Consider the following 19,509-nt stretch of genomic DNA (forward strand, 5'->3'; position numbering starts at 1 on the left):
GCTCCTGGGGCCCTAGGGCTGCTGTGACCATCTACTGCTGTGTCCATTTTCAGCCCCACGGACTCCTCTGTCCACCTCTGTGCTGTCCTTCCCCTCTTACCAGTGTCCTTACCAGTGTTACCCAACTGGTAACCGCCAGTTTGTTTTCTGTATGTTTGAGTCTGTTTCTTTTTTGTTATATTCAATACTTGTATTATTAGATTCTTCAAGAAAGTGGTATCGTACAGGATTTGTCCCCTGTCTGACTTATCACTTAGCAAGTACCACCCCAGTCCGTTTATTTGGTACAATTGCAAAACTTCATTCTTTTTATGACTCAGTAGTATTCCATGGTTTGCATATATATGTTTGTGTGAGTGTGAGTGTGTGCACACATGGGTGCTCACTTGCGTCTCTTTGCGACCTCATGGACTGGGGTCCACCAGGCTCCTCTGTCCATGGAATTCTCCAGGCAAGAATACCTGAGTGGAATACTTTTTTTTTTCCTCCAGGGGATATTCCCCCCCTGGCAATCAAGCCCACCTCTCTGGCAGCTCCTGCACTGGCAGGCAGATTCTTTACCACTGAGCCCCCTGAAAAGTCCCCGTTTACTGTTGTTGTCTGGGAATTCCCACTATTTTTGAACAAGGACCCCCACATTTTCATTTTGCACTGGACTCCACAAATGATTCAGCGATTCCTGCATCTCAGGCAAGACTGTGAGAGTAATAGCAACCTGTCATGGGGTACCAGGTGCTGTTCTAAGCATTGTACTTGTATTAAAGCTCCCCCCACCACCACAAGTTTACACGACAGTTGCTGGAGTTTGCATCAGCTGCATTTTAGAGATGAGGACACTGGGGTACAGAGAGGTGAGGCCACTTGTCAAGGGTCGCAGAGCTGGGGCACGGCAGGACAGGGGTCCTCCAGGGCCACCTGGCCCCAGGCAGTCCTCATGGCCTTGTGCTCTGCTGCATCCCAGGCTGGAGATTGCTCTCTCTGAGTCTGTCTGTGCCACTGGCAGCCGTGGGTCCCTGGGCTTTCTGTGCTCACAGCACTCTGCTTGGCTCCTGGGGAAGGCCCCGCCCTTTTCCGGGTGGTTCTGATGGGATGTTGAGTTTGGAAGGAGAGCTGTGGCAAACCCAGACGGTGACAAACCAAACCAAGAAGCAGAGGCAGCATTTGACAACCAACGTCCGTCTAGTCACAGTTACAGTTTTCCCAGTGGCCATGTACGGACGTGAGAGCTGGACCATGAAGAAGGCTGAGCGCCGAGGAATTGACGCTTTTGAACTGTGGTGCTGGAGAAGACTCTTGAGAGTCCCTTGGACTTCAAGGAGATCCAACCAGTCCATCCTAAAGGAGATCAATCCTGGGTGTTCATTGGAAGGACTGATGCTGAAGCTCCAATACTTTGGTCACCTGATGTGAAGAACTGACTCATTAGAGAAGTCCCTGATGCTGGGAAAGATTGAGGGCAGGAGGAGAAGGGGACAACAGAGGATGAGATGCTTGGTTGGCATCAGTGACTCAAAGGACATGAATTTGAGCAAGCTCCAGGAGATAGTGGGGGACAGGGGATATGAATCGGATATGATTTAGGGGGTGAACAACTGAAGCAGCTGTTCTTGCTTTCTGTGAACCCACCTAGTAAGGTCTTGTGACCCAGCCAGGCCAATCTGACTTTCTCTTATGGCCATTTTCCCCCAGGGCAGCATTGCTTAGTCCTACTTTGCTGATCATGCATTCTTGCTGCTGAGTTGCTGGGTCAACCCAGTCATGTCCCAGGCATAGATGTTCAAATCCTCCATTGACTTCTGAGCCCTGCACAATCTCGCCAGGTTTGATGAAGCTAGGGCCCACATCCATCTCTTATAACCCTCATTATATGGGCCTTGGGTGCTCCCCTGTGATACCTGAGGTGGCAAGGACTGTCACACTGGGGTATGGTGACAGAATGAAGCTTGCATCCCGCCTGGCATGGACCTGACACAGCAGGGATTCAGAAAAAGGGAGTGTTAGCCATTTAAGTTAAAAGATAATATGTTCTTCACGTTCCTGCAACTTTGCTTTTGCACAGCATTACTGGAAATTCATTCTTGCGGCTGCACTGAGAAATTACATGTTTATCACACACTCAGCTGAGACTCCAAAGGAGCTCTTTATTCCAGAGTGTAACGAGGTTTCATCTTTGACAGGTGTCTTTTTTGTAATGCTGACATCTTTCTCAAGCAACAACTTCCTTTAGAATCTCTCAGAGCAGCCTGTGAAATCACCATCTGTGTTGGCAGACAGGGACAGACCCTCAGGTCCTCTAGTTGTTGCCAAGAAGAGGTGGTACAACCTGGATGCCCGAAGTCACATTCAGAACACTCTGAGGTTGTCCTGTTTCCTGGCTGTATCCCCTGCCCTCCTCCAGGAGCACATATATGAATGTAAAGGAAATGAATGATCTGCCACATAGACGCGTTGATGCTTTAGGCTGAATGGGGCAAGTCTTCAAAGGGCATTCATGGAAAATAAGTAAAATAATCCCCAGAAGAGTAGAATTCAATAGTCCTAAAAGATCTTTCAAAACCACATTATTCGTGGTTGTTATTTGACTCTGGGGTTGAAATTGGTTGCTCCAAGGTCCTCCTAGCTCTCGCTGCCCAGTGGGCCAGGAAACGTTTCCTCTCTGGGCCCCTCCCTTGTGGATTACCTCAATCCTATAGGTGGAAATCCTCCCATCATAGGCCACCCTTGCTCCATGCTGAGGATTCACCCATAAACCTGAATTTAAAAGAAGAAAAAGATATGCAACTATTAAAAAGACTGTGTGTGTGTGTGTGTGTGCGCCATGAGCTCAGTTGTGTCTGACCTTTCTCAACCCCTTGGGCTGTAGCCCACCAAGTTCCTCCGTCCATGGGATTTCCGAGGCAAGAATACTGGGATAGGTTGCCATTTCCTCCTCCAGAGGATCTTCCCAACCCAGGGATTGAACCTGTGTCTCTTGCATTGGCAGGTGGGTTCTTACACTTTGCCGCCTGGGAAGGGCTGATTAACCTCCCTGATTGATCACATCTTCTGATTGTAACACATACATTCAGAGAAGGTGGAAGCAGCACCAAGAAGCCAGGATAGCTTCCAACACTGTTAGAGGGTTGGCACAAGGATGGGCACAGCAGGAACGGCTATGGTGGGACCCAAGCAGGCAGAGCCTGCCTCCTGGCTGAGGGGCGCAACGGGAGAAGCAGGACAGTGGTGCCCTAACGGGTTCCTTTCTGCAGGCTTGAGCCTTTCCCCTCTCACTGGCAATGTTTCCCACAGCGGGTTTTATTGCCAATTTCTTGAGCAGGCAGACTCTGAGGTAGACCAGCAGAGTTCTCTCCGTCAAAGGAATGGGGTGATTGGTGGGGCTTTATGGGGGCAGTGGCCTCCTTTATGGGGGGCACCTTCCCCCTCCTATTCCCAGTGAGCTCCAGGGGGCTGCTGGGACAGCCACTGGGAAATAAAGTGACCTGACAAAGCAGAGTCCAGCACTAGACCCAAGGAGTAGTTAGTTTCAGAGGAAACAGTGATGCAGACTAGGGCTCTTGGTCTCCCCCAAAACAGAAATTGATCACAGGCCAGGCAAGAAATTCAGGCAAGGCTTTACTGGGGCCCCTGCTGTAGCAGAGGCAGCAAGAACAGACAACAGCTTTCCTTGCTTGCTCCCTAAGGGGGACCTAGCTTGTTTCTTATATGGATTGAGGGTAGGGGTGCATCCAGGGGTCAGGCTGGAGGGCTGGCTTAGGTGGTTTGCCCACTCCTTTGGTGGTGGCCAATGCAGGGGGCATGTGCAGTACCTTCTTTTTTTTTTGGTCTGGACACCCAGTGTTTTCCCCCTGGTTCTTCAGACATAGCATTGGGTTTTTTTGGTCTTTGCATCTTTTAGTCCAGAGTTTGCCCAAACTGTGCATGCACACAATTATTTTTAGTCCAGTAAAGGTTCTCTGTATTTGTTGCTTGAGGAAAGGTGCGTCCAGGGGCAAGGTTGGCAGCAAAGGGTCCCAGGTCCCAGCCTATCTCGGGGGGAGGTTTGGTTCCTTCCGAGGGAAGTTTGAGAGCAAATGGAAAATGAAAAAAAGAGCAAACGGAGGCTCAATGATTGATTCACAGCAAATCCCCTCAGGGTCCCACTGGGCGACAGGAGGAACGGGGCTGTGGGAACAGTGGGTGGGGCTCTGGGACAGAGCAGGGAGTCAAGAATCCTGAACCCCATCGGCTCTGACCGTTGGGCGCTGCCTTACAATCAGTACATCTTTGAGGTCACCTTGATCAAGAGGACATTCCAGAATTCTTTGTTGCCAATCAAAGAGTCCCGATACTTCCTAATACTTTTTTCCTCCACCTCAACTAGGTGTCTCAGCAATGGAAGCCAGTTGTAAAGAACTTGGCCAGTTTAGTCCATTTCAGTACATTTTCCCATCATCACTGTCTCTTCACAAGCACATGAAATAACGTCAGGTCCCCACTCGGAGGGATATTCCCTGGTCTTCCAGCCTCGTACAGCTGGGGTATAGTTTGAGAATGTTCAATAAGGGAAACCAAAACTGTAACCTGTATAACCCATCACTCTTTCTGTTTCACTGTTTCTCTTTCACCCTTGCACTGGGGAAGGGCAGAGAGACTGCCGTCTTAAGAAGGACCACGGTATCATTCTGGGAATCCTTTACAATTCAGAAAATGTAGGCAAAAGGAAGCCATTCCTGTTCCTTAAGAAAGAAAAGATGGGTGGGCAGCAAGAGAAAAGATTTAAAAATAGAAGACTTCAATAGACTTTTCAAAGAAGACATAGAGATGGCTGATGGTCACATGAAAAGATTCTGGTCACACTGATCCCCAGAAAAATACAAACCAAAGCCACGATGAAATATCACCTCACAACTTCAGAATGACTGTCAGCAAAAAGACCACAAATAACCAGTGTTGGCGAGGATGTGGAAAAAGCCTAAGTCTCTTCGTCATGCCATGGGGTGGGGCCCCTTCTGTCCTGGGGGAGAGATCGTGCCCTCTGGCTCTCTTGCCCAGCTGGATCAGCAGCTGGATGGAACAAATCCAAGCCGGACATTTCCTGTCTCTCTTCCTTCCTCCCTACTCTTCTCAGGTATTTACCTTTCCTCGTGGCCAGCATCTGACCTGTATCACAAATCTTTCTCAACTAAACGTCAGTCAAGAGAAATGACACACATATTTAAAGCAAATGAGATGCTTTCATTGGGCTCCAAAACCTCTCATTTGTTCAAGAGTGGATTACAGCATCTGCTCCTAGTCGTATGGCTAAGATATTAGTTAGACACCTTTGAAATGTTCACAGGTGACTGTATGTAAGTAGCTAGCCTAAATATGCACTATGGCAACGCAACTGCTGTGGCATACGGATCGTAAGTCATCTGTCCCAAACCCAAAATATATGTAGTGTAGATTTCATACTTATAATCAGGTTAATGTTCCTTTTCGCAGGAAATTATATGTATTCATTCATTGATATTCATTGATAGCTTCAGAATTCTCAATAAAATAATTTTCAAAAACGTAAAAACAAAATCCACAAAATAACAAGAGGTTCAGATCGACATTTATCTTCATCCTGTTTAGGGACCTGAAGTTTAGAAAACTCTCAGAGATAATGACTTGAAATTCGTTGAGCTGGGAGATCAGCATCGTTTCGTAGGCAGAGGCAGAAGCTTCCAGTAGATAAAGTTTCAAGAGTCTTGTATTTATTTGTCCATGAATACAACCCTAATAAAAGACTGTAAAGTTTAAATGGGTATATAGTTGGAAAATAACTATGGTGCTCATAAAAACTAGATGGTAGAATCTATGGATGTGATGTCTAAACCTCGGGGGAAAAGGATGCAGAGAGAGGTTAAGAGTGAAAATATAGTCAGCAGGGTCATCCTGAGAGCTAGGATTTATGGGAATTACGAGTCCTGGATGGCTGCCTACAGACAAGAGCCTTCACTCAGCAAATCGGGTCCTTGGTTCTCTGCTCAGCAACCCTGAAGGGCTGAGCGTTTTTCCACTCTGAGCCTTTAAACTGGGGATCCCAGGCAAAGTTCTGTGGGGGATGTGTGCCCCATCCCAGGCCCAGAGCACCACAGTGGGGGTGGCTGCAGTACCAGTGGTCGGGCAAAGCCTGGTCCTTTTCCTCCCATCTGCTTCCCTCTTTACGACACTCAGACCATCTTTGAAATGGCCTCTGAAAGGTGCAGGAAGGGAGCAGGAAGGGGACTTAGGGCTTGATGATAGTAATCTATGAGCCAGAGAGAATGCAGGGGAGTGAGGGGAGAGAACCATGGGCACAAAATTCCTGAGAAGTTAGGGGGTTTGGCCCCCAACAGGAGCAAGGACTTTACTCCATCACAGCAAGGCAAGAGTCAGGGCATGGGTACTGACATGAGGGAGTCAGTGGTTTTCATAGTGGAAAGATCAAAGAGAGCCCGACTCTGCCTCTGCTTTCTCAGCAAAAAACCATGAGCTCAAAATTCTGTATGGGCTTCCCAGGTGGTGCTAGTGGTAAAGAATCCACCTGCCAATGCAGGAGACACAAGAAACTTGAGTTTGATCCCTGGATTGGGAAGATCCTCCTGTAGTAGAAAATGGCAACCCCCTCTAGTATTCTTGCCTGGAAAATTTCATGGACAGAGGAGCTTCGTGGGTACAGTCCATGGGGCCACAAAGAGTCGGACACGACTGAGCACACACCCACATACAGATTTGTGTGTATGTGTGTGTGTTTGGGGGAGGGGGGTTCGGTGTAAAATAGGACCGTGGACCATAAGAGCATTAGAGGAGAGAAGGCATGAAATCTCCTTTTGACATACTGAGAGGAGGGGCCTATTTACAGATGCATCATGCTGCTTGGGCGGAGCTGGGGCTCGTGGGAGATCTAGGGTCATAGAGTCTTCCATGAGACCGGGAACCTCTGTTGTACGGTTTTGCTATGGTTATAACCTGAGTGAGGCTCAGAGACGGGGTCACATGGATTCACTCAAGGTTGGAGTTTTGCCAGTTGTGAGAGGGGGGATGCTTTTGAGGGAAAGCATCATTGTAATGATGGACTGTGGGCTCTGAGCTGGGTGGCGGAGAAGGAGAGGCCCTGATGAGGGTGAAGGATGGTGAGGATGTGGCTGTAACAGAGGCTGGACGCTTGTGCAGTTAGAGACTCTGGAGAAGAAGGAGCGGGGTGGAGGAGGGACGGGGAGGATGGGAGGATGTGGTCAGCCTTGGCCACTGCTGACCTTTGGAGGTGCTGCATTTCTGAGCAGCTATGATGAGCTGGTGAAAAAGATCGCTCTGAGTCACCCCATTGCCCCACCCGTCTCGTCATTAACTGTGTCCACTCATTTCTGTCTCCCAAACATCTCAGTTTTATCTGCTTTTCTCCAGCTCCAGGGCCGCCACCCTGGTGCCCAGCCCCACCATCCCGTCTATACCCGTGGGGTGGGGGCCTCTCTGTCCCGATGCCCCGTCTTCCCATGCCACCTACTCCTGGCAGCCGGATCGTTCTTCTAAAGCACAGATCCGATTAGGTCTCCTCCCCAGCTTGACAGCATTTGTGAGCCTAGATTCAAGCGCAGGATGTGCACACCCTGCCCCGTGGGGAACCCCTGGGCCCTCCCGAGTGAATCCTTGTGGTCACCAGACTGCGCCGCCTTCGGGTCCTCAGATGACCACGTGCTTGTTTCCTGTCCCCTGGGGGCACATGGTGCTCTGCCCTTCCTCACAGTCAAGGCCGAGTTCTGTTAGGGGCTGCTCCCACCCCACCCTGACCTTGGAATTGTCCTTTCCCCTCTGCGTTTATCCTTTGCGGGGTTTCTTTATGGCTGCATCCCCAGAAACTCATGCATTTCCTGGAAGAGAGTGGGCCTTCACTGATTCTTGGATGAATTCATAAATGAAGTGTTGGCTGCTGTGAAGATCATTCCCGAAAACGCTTTCCGGAGGCATCCAGTCTCTGGCAGAGCAAGGTGCTTTATAGCAGGTTTTCCTCTCCTCACGGGGCTTCCTTATAAAGGCAGCTTCCGGCTGCTGTTCACCAGGTGCATCAGTAATATACCGGAGATATCACATCAGTGATTAACGGAATTTATTTATAAAAATGCCACTTATGATATGATGACACTATGTCCAACATGACGTCTGCCTTCTTAAGAACAACTTCAGGGTATTATTAAAATAAAACCAAAGTGTAAGAAAAATAGGACAAGGTGCAGAAGTGTGTAACTAAGAATGTATATAAGTGAAAAAAATTAAGAGCATACTTCATTATTAATTAGGTTTCCCTTGTGGTTCAGACAGTAAGAATCTGCCTGCAGTGAGGGAGACCTACGTTCGATTCCCAGGTCATGAATATCCCCTGGCGAAGGGAATGTCTACTTGCTCCAGTATACTTGCCTGAAAACTTCCGTGGACAGAGGAGCCTGGCAGGCTTGGTTGATGGGGTTGCAAAGAATCAGACACGACTGAGCAACTAACACTTTTGCTTCATTTCATTTTTCAGTTCAGGTCAGTTCAGTCACTCAGTCGTGTCCAACTCTTTGCGACCCCATGAATCGCAGCACGCCAGGCCTCCCTGTCCATCACCAACTCCCGGAGTTCACCCAAACACATGTCCATCGAGTAGGTGATGCCATCCAGCCATCTCATCCTCTGTCATCCCCTTCTCCTTCTGCCTTCAATCTTTCCCAGCATCATGGTCTTTTCAAATGAGTCAGCTCTTCACATCAGATGGCCAAACTATTGGAGTTTCAGCATCAGTCCTTCCAATGAACACCCAGGACTGATCTCCTTTGGGATGGACTGGTTGGATCTCCTTCCAGTCCAAGGAATTCTCAAGAGTCTTCCCCGACACCACAGTTCAAAAGCATCAATTCTTCGGCGATCAGCTTTCTTCACAGTCCAACTCTCACATCCATACATGACCACTGGAAAAACCATAGCCATGACTAGACAGACCTTTGTTGACAAAGTAATGTCTCTGCTTTTTAATATGCTGTCTAGGTTGGTCATAACTTTCCTTCCAAGGAGTAAGCATCTTTTAATTTCATGGCTGCAGTCACCATTTGCAGTGATTTTGGAGCCCAAATAATTAAAGTCAGCCACTGTTTCCACTGTTTCCCATCTATTTGCCATGAAATGATGGGACTGGATGCCATGATCTTCGTTTTCTGAATGTTGAGCTTCAAGCCAACATTTTCACTCTCCTCTTTCACTTTCATCAAGAGGCTTTTGAGTTTCTCTTCACTTTCTGCCATAAGGGTGGTGTCATCTGCATATCTGAGGTTATTGATATTTCTCCTGGCAATCTTGATTCCAGCTTGTGTTTCTTCCAGTCCAGTGTTCCTCATGATGTACTCTGCATATAAGTTAAATAAGCAGGGTGACAATATACAGCTTTGACGTACTCCTTTTCCTATTTGGAATTAGTCTGTTGTTCCATGTCCAGTTTGAACTGTTGCTTCCTGACCTGCATACAGTTTCTCAAGAGGCAGGTCAGGTGGTCTGGTATTCCCATTTCTTTCAGAATTTCCCACAGTTTATTGTGATCCACACAGTCAAAGGCTTTGGCATAGTCAATAAAGCAGAAATAGATGTTTTTCTGGTACTCTCTTGCTTTTTCAATGATCCAGTGGATGTTGGCAATTTGATCTCTGGTTCCTCTGCCTTTTCTAAAACCAGTTTGAACATCTGGAAGTTCACGGTTCACGTATTGCTAAAGCTTGGCTTGGAGAATTTTGAGCATGACTTTACTAGCGTGTGAGATGAGTGTAATTGTGCGGTAGTTTGAGCATTCTATGGCATTGCCTTTCTTTGGGATTGGAATGAAGACTGACCTCTTCCAGTCCTGTGGCCACTGCTGAGTTTTCCAAATCTGCTGGCATATTGAGTGCAGCACTTTCACAGCATCATCTTTCAGGATTTGAAATAGCTCAACTGGAATTCCATCACCTTCACTAGCTTTGTTCATAGTGATGCTTCCTAAGACCCACTTGACTTCACATTCCAGGATATCTGGCTCTAGTTTAGTGATCACACCATCGTGATTATCTGGGTCGTGAAGATCTTTTTTTTTTTAACAGTTCTTCTTCTTATTTAAATGAACATATAATATTAAGTAACATGCCTCAAATACTGCCTTTGACAGTTCCTTTCTAAAAGTAGGTACTATTCCATTGAACCTAAGATTTTATCCATAGAAGATGCACCACTATTTTATGCATCACCAAGAAAGAAAAACATACCGTCACCTGACAGTGATGCCATGCTTGTGAAATATATGTCCGCCCACGAACTCCATGTCCGTGGAGAGAGAGTGAGCAGAACTTATCTCTAAACGGTGGTTCTCCATGGAGGTGGTTTGGTTCCCCTACCCAGGGGACATTTGATAGTGTCTAGAGACATATTCCGTTGTCCCAGCTCAGGCGGCAGGGGGCAGTTCTACTGATCTCTACTGAACAGAGGCTGTTCCCACCTCCTCCAACACACAGGAAACAACCTCCAAAAACCATCAGCTACAAATATCAACAGCACTGACACCAAGAAATGATGCTCTGAAGCAAGGAGACTTGCTTGCACTGTTTGTTCCACCAGCACCTTCTGAATTGTCTTTGCCTTTTATTTCCACAAAACCTCGGTCTCCAACACTGGGCCTGTTCTGAACGCCCAAGTGAAAACTCTAACAGAGCATTTTAAGAGCAACCAGGCACCAGAGAGATGATTTATTTCAATAAATTAACCTAAGCTCTGCCTAAGCCTTTATTTCCCCTACTCTGGTATAAAACGAGAAAATGCACTCAGCCACTTTCTGCATTATAATTATACTTTCAGAGGATAGAGCAGTTGTATGAATTAAGAAGCCGTTAAGATGAAATTGATTTTTCCATATATGCTAAAAGATGCAGGGCTTAATATGTGTTATAATTAGGGACAATGGAATCAATTGTAGAATTATTTTTAAGACACCAAAACCCTAAATTAATCTGAGCTGATGACCTTTTCCAGCTTGTCACTTATTCCCTTAAAATCATTTTAACACATTTACAAGTCCTGCTTTCAGCAAGGAGCCAAATGCAGTAGTGATCAAGGTGGTGCTTCCGGGACATTTCTTGGGGTCATAACAGGAAGGAAGTACTGGAAATTAGAAAAGAAAGAGCTCCTGTTGATCTTTTCTGTCCAAAATACATGATGTGCTTGAACTTCTGAAACATGGTTCTGAACACGTGTCTCGACCTCAGGTTTGACCAATGAGAAGAAAAAGTCAAGAAGAATGTGTCCCTTCTCCCTCCGGCGTTCACACTGATGCCATGAGGAAATATGTGAAAAGGGCTTGGGTGACTCAGAGATGGTTGCATTGTGACAAATAAGAGGATAAACTTTCAATGAAAAGTCTATTAAATTCCAGGGCTGAGTGGAGCACTAACCTGCCCTTTCGGTGTTGACGATGGGTCTCTGCAGGTTCCAGCTGAGCCAGAAATGCCTCTCATGGACATCACATGACAGGCACAGTTACCAAAGGAGGTGGTGGTCCCAAGCAAAGCCCTGTGAACCAACGTCTCCAGGGTTTTCTAGATACCCCGACTCCAGTCTCGTCCCCCTGCCCCACAATACCCCAGGATTCCACCCCACATTCCAGGCATCCAGTCTTCCCTGGTGGCCCAGTGGTAAAGAATCCAGCTGCAAGGCGGGAGTCCTGGTTTCGATCCCTGGCTTGGGAAGATCCCCTGGAGAAGGGAAAGGCTGCCTACTCCAGTATTCTGGCCTGGAGAATTCCAAGGACTGTACAGTCCATGGGGTCGCGAAGAGTCGGACACGACTGAGCGCCTTTCACTTCACTCACTCGGTGCTCAAATCTCTGTCTCCCCCACCATCGGATCCTGGTTGAAATGCATCAGACACTTACAACACAGGGTGGACCTCAGAGACGAGTTCCTTTCACTTGTCTCCAGGGTAAAGAGCTAATGGTGTGCTTGGACCTGTGTCAGAGAACTGATCCATAGGTCTCGGCTTTGAGCAAAATGCCTTTTAACCTTCCTTTTGGTGGGAGAGGACTCAATAATGCCACTGTACCTGAGTCACTCCATCAGGAGGTCCCCTGCCTTACCCTCTTTTCAGGATAAACCTATGGTCGTCTAACAAAGCAGAAGGTGTCTGTACAGGGGAACTGGGGAGGGGAGGTGAGATTGAACTGACTCTTAACATTCCAGAGATCCTCATCATTAGTACCACCTTGACCACATCCGACGGTAACACGTTCCGTGAATACGCAAGTCTGTTGAGGGTCTGTTGCCGAACTCCATTTCAGTGGACACCTTTCTCAGGCCTGCTTCAGAGATCTCTCCTCACTCAGCAAAATGTCATCTTCTCTCCCTTTCTTTCTAGTCTCAAGTTCTTTTCCATTATAAATTATTACAAGAGACTGAGTACCCGTGTATTTCTTCATAGTTCTAATGTTTTAAACTGTCGGTAGCAATCCTGCTTCTTTCATCTCTGATGCTAACAATTTAAGTATTTTCTCTCTTTTTTCTTTTCTTTGGCCAATCTAGCTAAAAAATTCTTTACAAAGCACAGGCTTCTGGTTTCACTGATTTTCTCTGTTGCTTTTTGAAATTTTAGCTGGGTTTAAGGAGAAACCGTGAAAGAGGAGAGTGAAAAGGTTGGCTTGAAGCTCAACATTCAGAAAACGAAGATCATGGCATCTGGTCCCATCACTTCATGGGAAATAGATGGGGAAACAGTGGAAACCGTGTCAGACTTTATTTTTTGGGCTCCAAAATCACTGAAGATGGTGACTGCAGCCATGAAATAAAAGACGCTTACTCCTTGGAAGGAAAGTTATGACCAACCTAGATAGCATATTAAAAAGCAGAGACATTACTTCGCCAACCAAGGTCCGTCTAGTCAAGGCTATGGTTTTTCCCGTGGTCATGTATGGATGTGAGAGTTGGACTGTGAAGAAAGCTGATTGCCGAAGAATTGATGCTTTTGAACTGTGGTGCTGGAGAAGACTCTTGAGAGACCCTTGGACTGCAAGGAGATCCAACCAGTCCATTCTAGAGGAGATCAATCCTGGGTATTCATTGGAAGGACTTATGCTAAAGCTGAAACTCCAATACTTTGGCCACCTCATGCGACGAGTTGACTCAATGGAAAAGACTCTGATGCTGGGAGCGATTGGGGGTAGGAGGAGACGGGGACGACAGAAAATGAGGTGGCTGGATGGCATCACCGACTCGATGGACATGAGTTTGAGTGAACTCCGGGAGTTGGTGATAGACAGGGAGGCCTGGCGTGCTGTGGTTCATGGGGTCTCAAAGAGTTGGACACGACTGAGCGACTGAACTGAACCGAACTGAACTGAAGGAGAGACCAAAAGGAACCATGGGTGTTGAGTCACTTGGTGTCTTAAGTCTCTGTAGAATGTCTCCAAAAGGCCTACCAAAGGTTTTGGATCAGATGCCCCAGCTCCCAACCTGGCACTAATTTTTGGATTCTCTTGAGAGTCACGTTGACTACTTTTCCTTGTGGAAGGTGGAGTGTGACTGTGTGATTGTAAATCACGTGAGAATCATACTGCCGGTCAGTTCCTAAAAGAAAGGGGTGAAGCACTGGCCAGTGGGCATTGAAGATCCCAGACATAGGACAGCTTTGTCCTCCAAAAGATGCTGATCTTGAGAAGGCAAGGATTTTCCTCCATTGCTTTGTATTCCAAAAATATTGGCTCTGTCTCAAGAGCCAATACTAGTTACCCAAGCAGGAAGCAGCACCTTGCTCGGTGTTTCCCTCCATTGTAAGCCTCAGCAACATCTGCTCACACTTAGTGCGCCCGAATCCATTCATTAATGTACACCCATCATTAATGTGGATGCCACTTATTAATGTGGTACACAAGGTCAGGAGAGGCTTCCTGGGGAACTTCATGCCCTGGAGAGAAAAAAGCGGCCGTGGCAGGCAGGCCCTCCCAGAACTCTGGCCGCAGGACTTTGGGGAAGCAAAACTATGGTTTGTCCAGTAGTCATGGGTGGATGTAAGAGCTGGACCATGAAGAAGGCTGGGTGCTCTTGAAGAACTCGTGCTCTGGAGTTGCAGTACCAGAGAAGACTCCTGGGAATCCCTTGGACTGCAAGGGAATCAAACCAGTCAATTCTAAAGGACATCAATGCTGGATACTCGTTGGAAGGACTGATGTTGAAGCTGAAGCCCCAGTACTTTGGCCCCCTGATGCAAAGAGCTGACTCATTGGAAAAGACCCTGGTGCTGGGAAAGACTGAAGACAAAAGGAGTAGGGGATGGCAGAGGATGGGATGGTTACATAGCATCACCAACTCAATGGACTTGAATTTGAGGAAACTCTGGGAGACAGTGAAGGACAGGGGAGTTGGGTGTTTTGCAGTTCATGGAGTCGCAAAGAGTGGGACGTGACTTAGCGACTGAACAATGACAAAGGAAAGGGGGCAAAGTTTGTGCCTTCCCTTTATCTGGAGGATGAGTGGCAAGTAGGGGGTGGGAGACATTTGTTTCCCTCCTCTAATCTCAGAGGTCCTAAAAAATGACATCTGCTGTGGAAAACTCAATGTATGCACATTGTTTGGGTTGATGCTCTTTATTCCTGTAAGGATCCTTTCTGCATTATTCTCTGAAAATAAATGCCTGGATATTCAAGGAAATAATGTCATCCTTCTTAAATGTTTAAACTCTGAGTTAAACAAACTTCTGGTTCCTTTCGAGACCTCTGGTCTAGAAGACAAGGCTTCTGAAGGGCATTTTTAATGGCAAACTTTAAATAAAGTCAATAGTTGGTAGGTCAACGACAACGCCTATATGTTATTGTCCTTTTCCAACTTAAGAGGAACAAAAGGCCTCAGCCAGAATCAGTTAGTCACCTATGATGGGACATGATGACATTTTCACTCTTGAACTTTTCTGGTATAAAAGGATCACCCAAGGAGGATCTGATAGTAACAGAGGAATCTGGGAATAAAATCACCCATCTGCAGAGATCTCAGGAAGTCCAGAATGATTAGGTAAGAGATTGCATTTTTCCATAAAGAAAAATGTTGAATTTGTATATGCTTTTTAATTTATACTTGCCTGAATAAGATTTTTCTGAATTTTTTTTCCTACTCTGCAGTTCATTAAAATTCAATCTTGTTCTATTTCTGTTGATTTCTACAATGCATGTGTTTTGGTGTCATCCAATTTCATCTTCTAAGGTAAGAGTTTTGCCTCTATTTTTGATGGTTGACTAAATAACTAAAATTGAAAAGTATGTAAATTCAAAATACTCTCTAGAAATATGTAACAAAAGTTATTTCCTTTATTATTAGAGCTTACAATGAAAGAAATATGAGTAACCATAAAATTAAGTAAAAAGGAAGATTTTTACAATAGTAATACAGGCTATATTAAACTTTGCTTTGAATTATTTAAGAGTCGGCCTTGCATAAGAAAATAATTTCAATGTAAAACCTAAGTTACTTTGCTCATGATAAATTGTTTGTTTCACATGCATCAACTCATAATCAAAGTGAACATTTTACATTCGAAACTATATTAAAGATACAATGGATTATTTTTCAAAAGCAGCAAATTTCTTAATTTTACAAAAATGGTAACTTTTTCAGATACAGGATATAGATAATATGTCAGTTCTCAATGAAACATAATATAAAATACTAATTCATATTTTTATTGAAGAATATTGATTGAACTCCTAACTGTATTCATTGAACTGATCAAGACATTCAGAAAATGACATTTTCTTTCTTTGGAAGTTTTAATACTGTTTCTATATGATATTTCAGTTGTGTTATATCAATACTTTGTTTAAAAATTTAAAATATCTTTTGTCATTCATAGATTTTTTATGCTTTAACTCTGCTTCAGTAAAACTTAACATGGCATTACATGACTGAAGTCAGTGTAATTTATGAAGCCACTTTTAAGATAATGAGATGCCACATGAATTCTGAACAATAACTATATGTCCCAACATAATGATCTAGCTATTTACATTATGAGTCTTCTCACCGATCTTTGCATATCATTTTTCTATTTCTTGTTTACTTAATCTAGTTTCTTTTTTCCTGGTTTTCTCCTATGAGCATCCCACACTAATTTAGTCATTGATTCTATAAGACAACACATTGATCAAATAGATGAGTAACAACCCACAAATTAGTATATTTTCTCAAATGCCTTCCTAATTATGTTCTATTCTTTCCCTGAAGGTTTGTTCATGACATTTCTGTTGAACAAAGACACTTGTACATGTTTTTTTTTTAATTAAGAATGTTCTTTCTTCTATTGTTCTTATGAGATCATCTTGTCCATAAATGAAATGCTTCTTCCTTCACTGAATTTTCCATATTTCTGTTTTTTCGTGTGACAATTTTGTTCTCATTATAACTGCATCACATAGTAATGGTGCCAGTTTGACTGTTTAGGGTGAGGGATTATGCAAAGAACATAGAAGCTTTTATATTTGTTGTAAACTTCATAAAGTTTATCAAGCAGGCAAATATACCATATTATGCAGTTAATGAGTCTCTCTGACAAGGACTCCCTTCATTGATCAGCAAAGTATCTTGTTAGGGATGTTTACTGATGTTTTGGGTTTCCCAGGTGGCTCAGTGGTAAAGAATATACCTGCCAATGCAGAAGACACAGTTTTGATCCCTGGGTCGGGAAGATCCCTTGGAGTAGGGTGTGGCTACCCACTCCGGTATTCTTGCCTGGAAAGTCTCATGGACAGAGAAGTCTGATGGGCTATAGTCCATGGAGTTGAGAGGCATTGGACATGACCAAAAGACTGAGCACACACACACACTGATGTTTTGGGATTGCTGTAACTAGGATTGATGCATATATATATACACACAATGTAAATGTAGAATTATGAGAATTGCTGGAAAGAATGGGAGTATTTCCCTTCCTGAAATGACTCATAGGCCCTTGTTGTTGGAAATTTAAAATAGATGGCATTATATCATGCTTAGATATTCTCACAGGGTAAGACAGAGTGTCAGAGTTTTTGATTGGTTTTCCCATGACAAATATGACCAATACCTCTAAAATTCTCTGATTATTTCCAGATCTAAAATTCCTAAATGCCCATGCATTCCCAAAGAGACCAGTGGGAAAGGTTTTTCTGGGGGCTTTGATTGCTGGACCCCTCAGGGAGCCTCCACCCCAATGGGGGGTGGAGGATCTTGGGATGTACTCTGGTCCCAAGTCAACTTGCAAAGTCACCCCAAACCAAACTTGTTTTCCTGTACCAGGAGAGGAAGCGTGTGCTCTTGGTTCTTTAGAATGTTCTTTATCTATAATAAAAGCATTCAGCCCGCTTTCCTCTTGTAGCTCTCACCCGGTTGAAAAGCATGGGCTTAGAGTCTGATGCCTCAATTCAAGTCCTGCTTCACCTGTAAGCCATGTAATTAATTTCCTTATTTAAGGGAAAGTATAAGCAAGGAACGGAGAAGGCAATTGCAAGCCACTCCAGTACTCTTGCCTAGAAAATCCCATGGGTGGAGGAGCCTGGTAGGCTGCAGTCCATGGGGTCGCTAAGGGTCGGACATGACTGAGTGACTTCACTTTCACTTTTCACTTTCACACATTGGAGAAGGAAATGAAAACCCACTCCAGTGTTCCTGCCTGGAGAATCCCAGGGATGGGGGAGCCTGGTGGGCTTCCGTCTATGGGGTCACACAGAGTCGGACATGACTGAAGTGACTTAGCAGCAGCAGCAGCAGCAGCATAAGCAAGGAACAGAGAAGGCAATTGCAAGCCACTCTAGTACTCTTGCCTAGAAAATCCCATGGATGGAGGAGCCTGGTAGGCTGCAGTCCGTGGGGTCACTAAGGGTCAGACATGACTGAGTGACTTCACTTTCACTTTTCACTTTCACACATTGGACAAGGAAATGGCAACCCACTCCAGTGTTCTTGCCTGGAGAATCCCAGGGAAGGGGGAGCCTGATGGGCTTCCGTCTATGGGGTCACACAGAGTTGGACACGACTGAAGTGACTTAGCAAAAAAAATAAGCAAGGAAGTATTAGTGCCAACTTCATAAAGCTTTTTGAGGGGTTAAAATCAGCTGATTCAAATAAGCACGTAGCACAGAGATTACCCATCATGCTCCTCAGGTCTTTATTTAGCTTCTCCGTCTACAAAGTATGAGATTGAACTGAGTGTTCTCGATGGCCAACTTGAGCTCTAAGAATTCAGACTTGTTTCTCTCACAGCTTAGTGCCCCCTATACCATCTTACATCATTCAGGCCTTTGAGCCCCTGGTGGAACTGAGCCAAAGTAAAGAGACAAAGATGTCAACTCTCAAGTTCAAAGACATCCTTGTGGAGAGATTTGGAAAGTGACTCAGGGCAGGCCTCAGAAGGAAAGTGGCTGCAACTGAAACCTGGAGTTTGGTTATCACGGGTTGTTTTTCTCAGTGAATTAAAAAAAACATTCCCAAGACTAATTAGTGCCACTTGAAAGGTTCTTTATAAAGTAATAGCAACAAGATAACTGTAGGGTGCACGATGCAAATACTGAATAGCTGCAATCACATAAGTAGTAGAAAATTTAGAGAAGAGGGTAGACAGCTTCAAACAGTATTTTGTATTTTGCTAAAGTCTATATTTTAAAAGTGTTTTAGCAAAACCCTCTTTGAATATTGGCTATATTGTATTTATCAGCAGAAGATTCTGAAAATTGTTACAATTGAAATAAGCTTTGAACCCTAAAGCTGTATTCTCTCCCTCTCCCCCATCTTAATTGCCAGGTGTCTGGAAAATCTGATTACTTTGTCATTCTGCTGAACAGCTGCCCAACCAGGATGGACAGGAGAGAGGGACTAGATTTTCTAAAGCCAATTTTGGAGAAGACACTTATGAAACGGTCCTTTCGCAATGGTGTCGGCACAGGGATGAAAAAAACTTCCTTTCGAAGAGCAAAATCATGAATAAGTGTGAAAAGGACTCTGGGAAGTAATCTCAAATCTTGTATAGTGTGACTAACGTGCTAAAAGTCAGTTATATCTTTATCATTAAGTATTGGTACACTGTCGGTTCTTAAATATCTTCCCTCTCCTTACTGGTACAGAGTAAATTAAGTTTTAAAAAATGTAAGCCCGTGTCAAACTTTCACTGTGAGAGAATAAAATATTTATGTGATCAGTTAGCAGCTTGCCTGAGTAGAGATAGACACATTTGCTTTGATCTTAAATTGACCAAAAAGTATGAGTATTTTTACTATGATGAAAATGGTATGATTTTTTTCCCCATGCCTGTAATATAATACTGATTTTTTTTTCTTTTCAGTATGGTTTTCTGAAATGGCTTAGCTGGGCCAATGCTTTGGGGATGTGTTATTTCAGCTTCTAAAAAACTCCTGTGAGAGTGAGCAAAGTTAAGGCTCATGACACAAGTGTATTTTTCTCAGTCGATTGACACCGGAAACAAATATGATCAGAGCCCTCTGGATCTAACTATTGCCACCCTTTTCCATCA

At 44.8% G+C, this 19,509-nt stretch overlaps 1 protein-coding gene across 1 annotated transcript; it reads left to right on the forward strand.

The window, feature by feature from the left end:
• Window positions 1–7,584: 7,584 nt before the first annotated feature.
• On the forward strand, window positions 7,585–18,962 carry NPS (neuropeptide S). Its single transcript, XM_088841979.1, has 3 exons — window positions 7,585–7,747; window positions 15,103–15,215; window positions 18,783–18,962. Exons 1-3 carry the CDS (start codon window positions 7,585–7,587, stop codon window positions 18,960–18,962), a joined length of 456 nt encoding a protein of 151 aa, XP_088698105.1.
• The last annotated feature ends 547 nt before the right edge of the window (window positions 18,963–19,509 follow it).

The sequence above is a fragment of the Moschus berezovskii genome, chromosome 12 (genome assembly GCF_049115385.1).
Source record: "Moschus berezovskii isolate FMDL1 chromosome 12, NW_MosBer_1.0, whole genome shotgun sequence".
Lineage (NCBI taxonomy): Eukaryota > Metazoa > Chordata > Mammalia > Artiodactyla > Moschidae > Moschus > Moschus berezovskii.

Excerpts from the sequence above, each read along its gene's own strand:
- NPS (XM_088841979.1), top strand. The coding sequence starts at position 7,585 with ATGTGCACACCCTGCCCCGTGGGGAACCCCTGGGCCCTCCCGAGTGAA. Across the intron at positions 7,748-15,102 it reads CACAGTCAAGGCCGAGTTCT|ATTTTTCTGAATTTTTTTTC; the intron begins GTTAGGGGCTGC and ends TGCCTGAATAAG. Across the intron at positions 15,216-18,782 it reads ATCCAATTTCATCTTCTAAG|GTGTCTGGAAAATCTGATTA; the intron begins GTAAGAGTTTTG and ends CTTAATTGCCAG.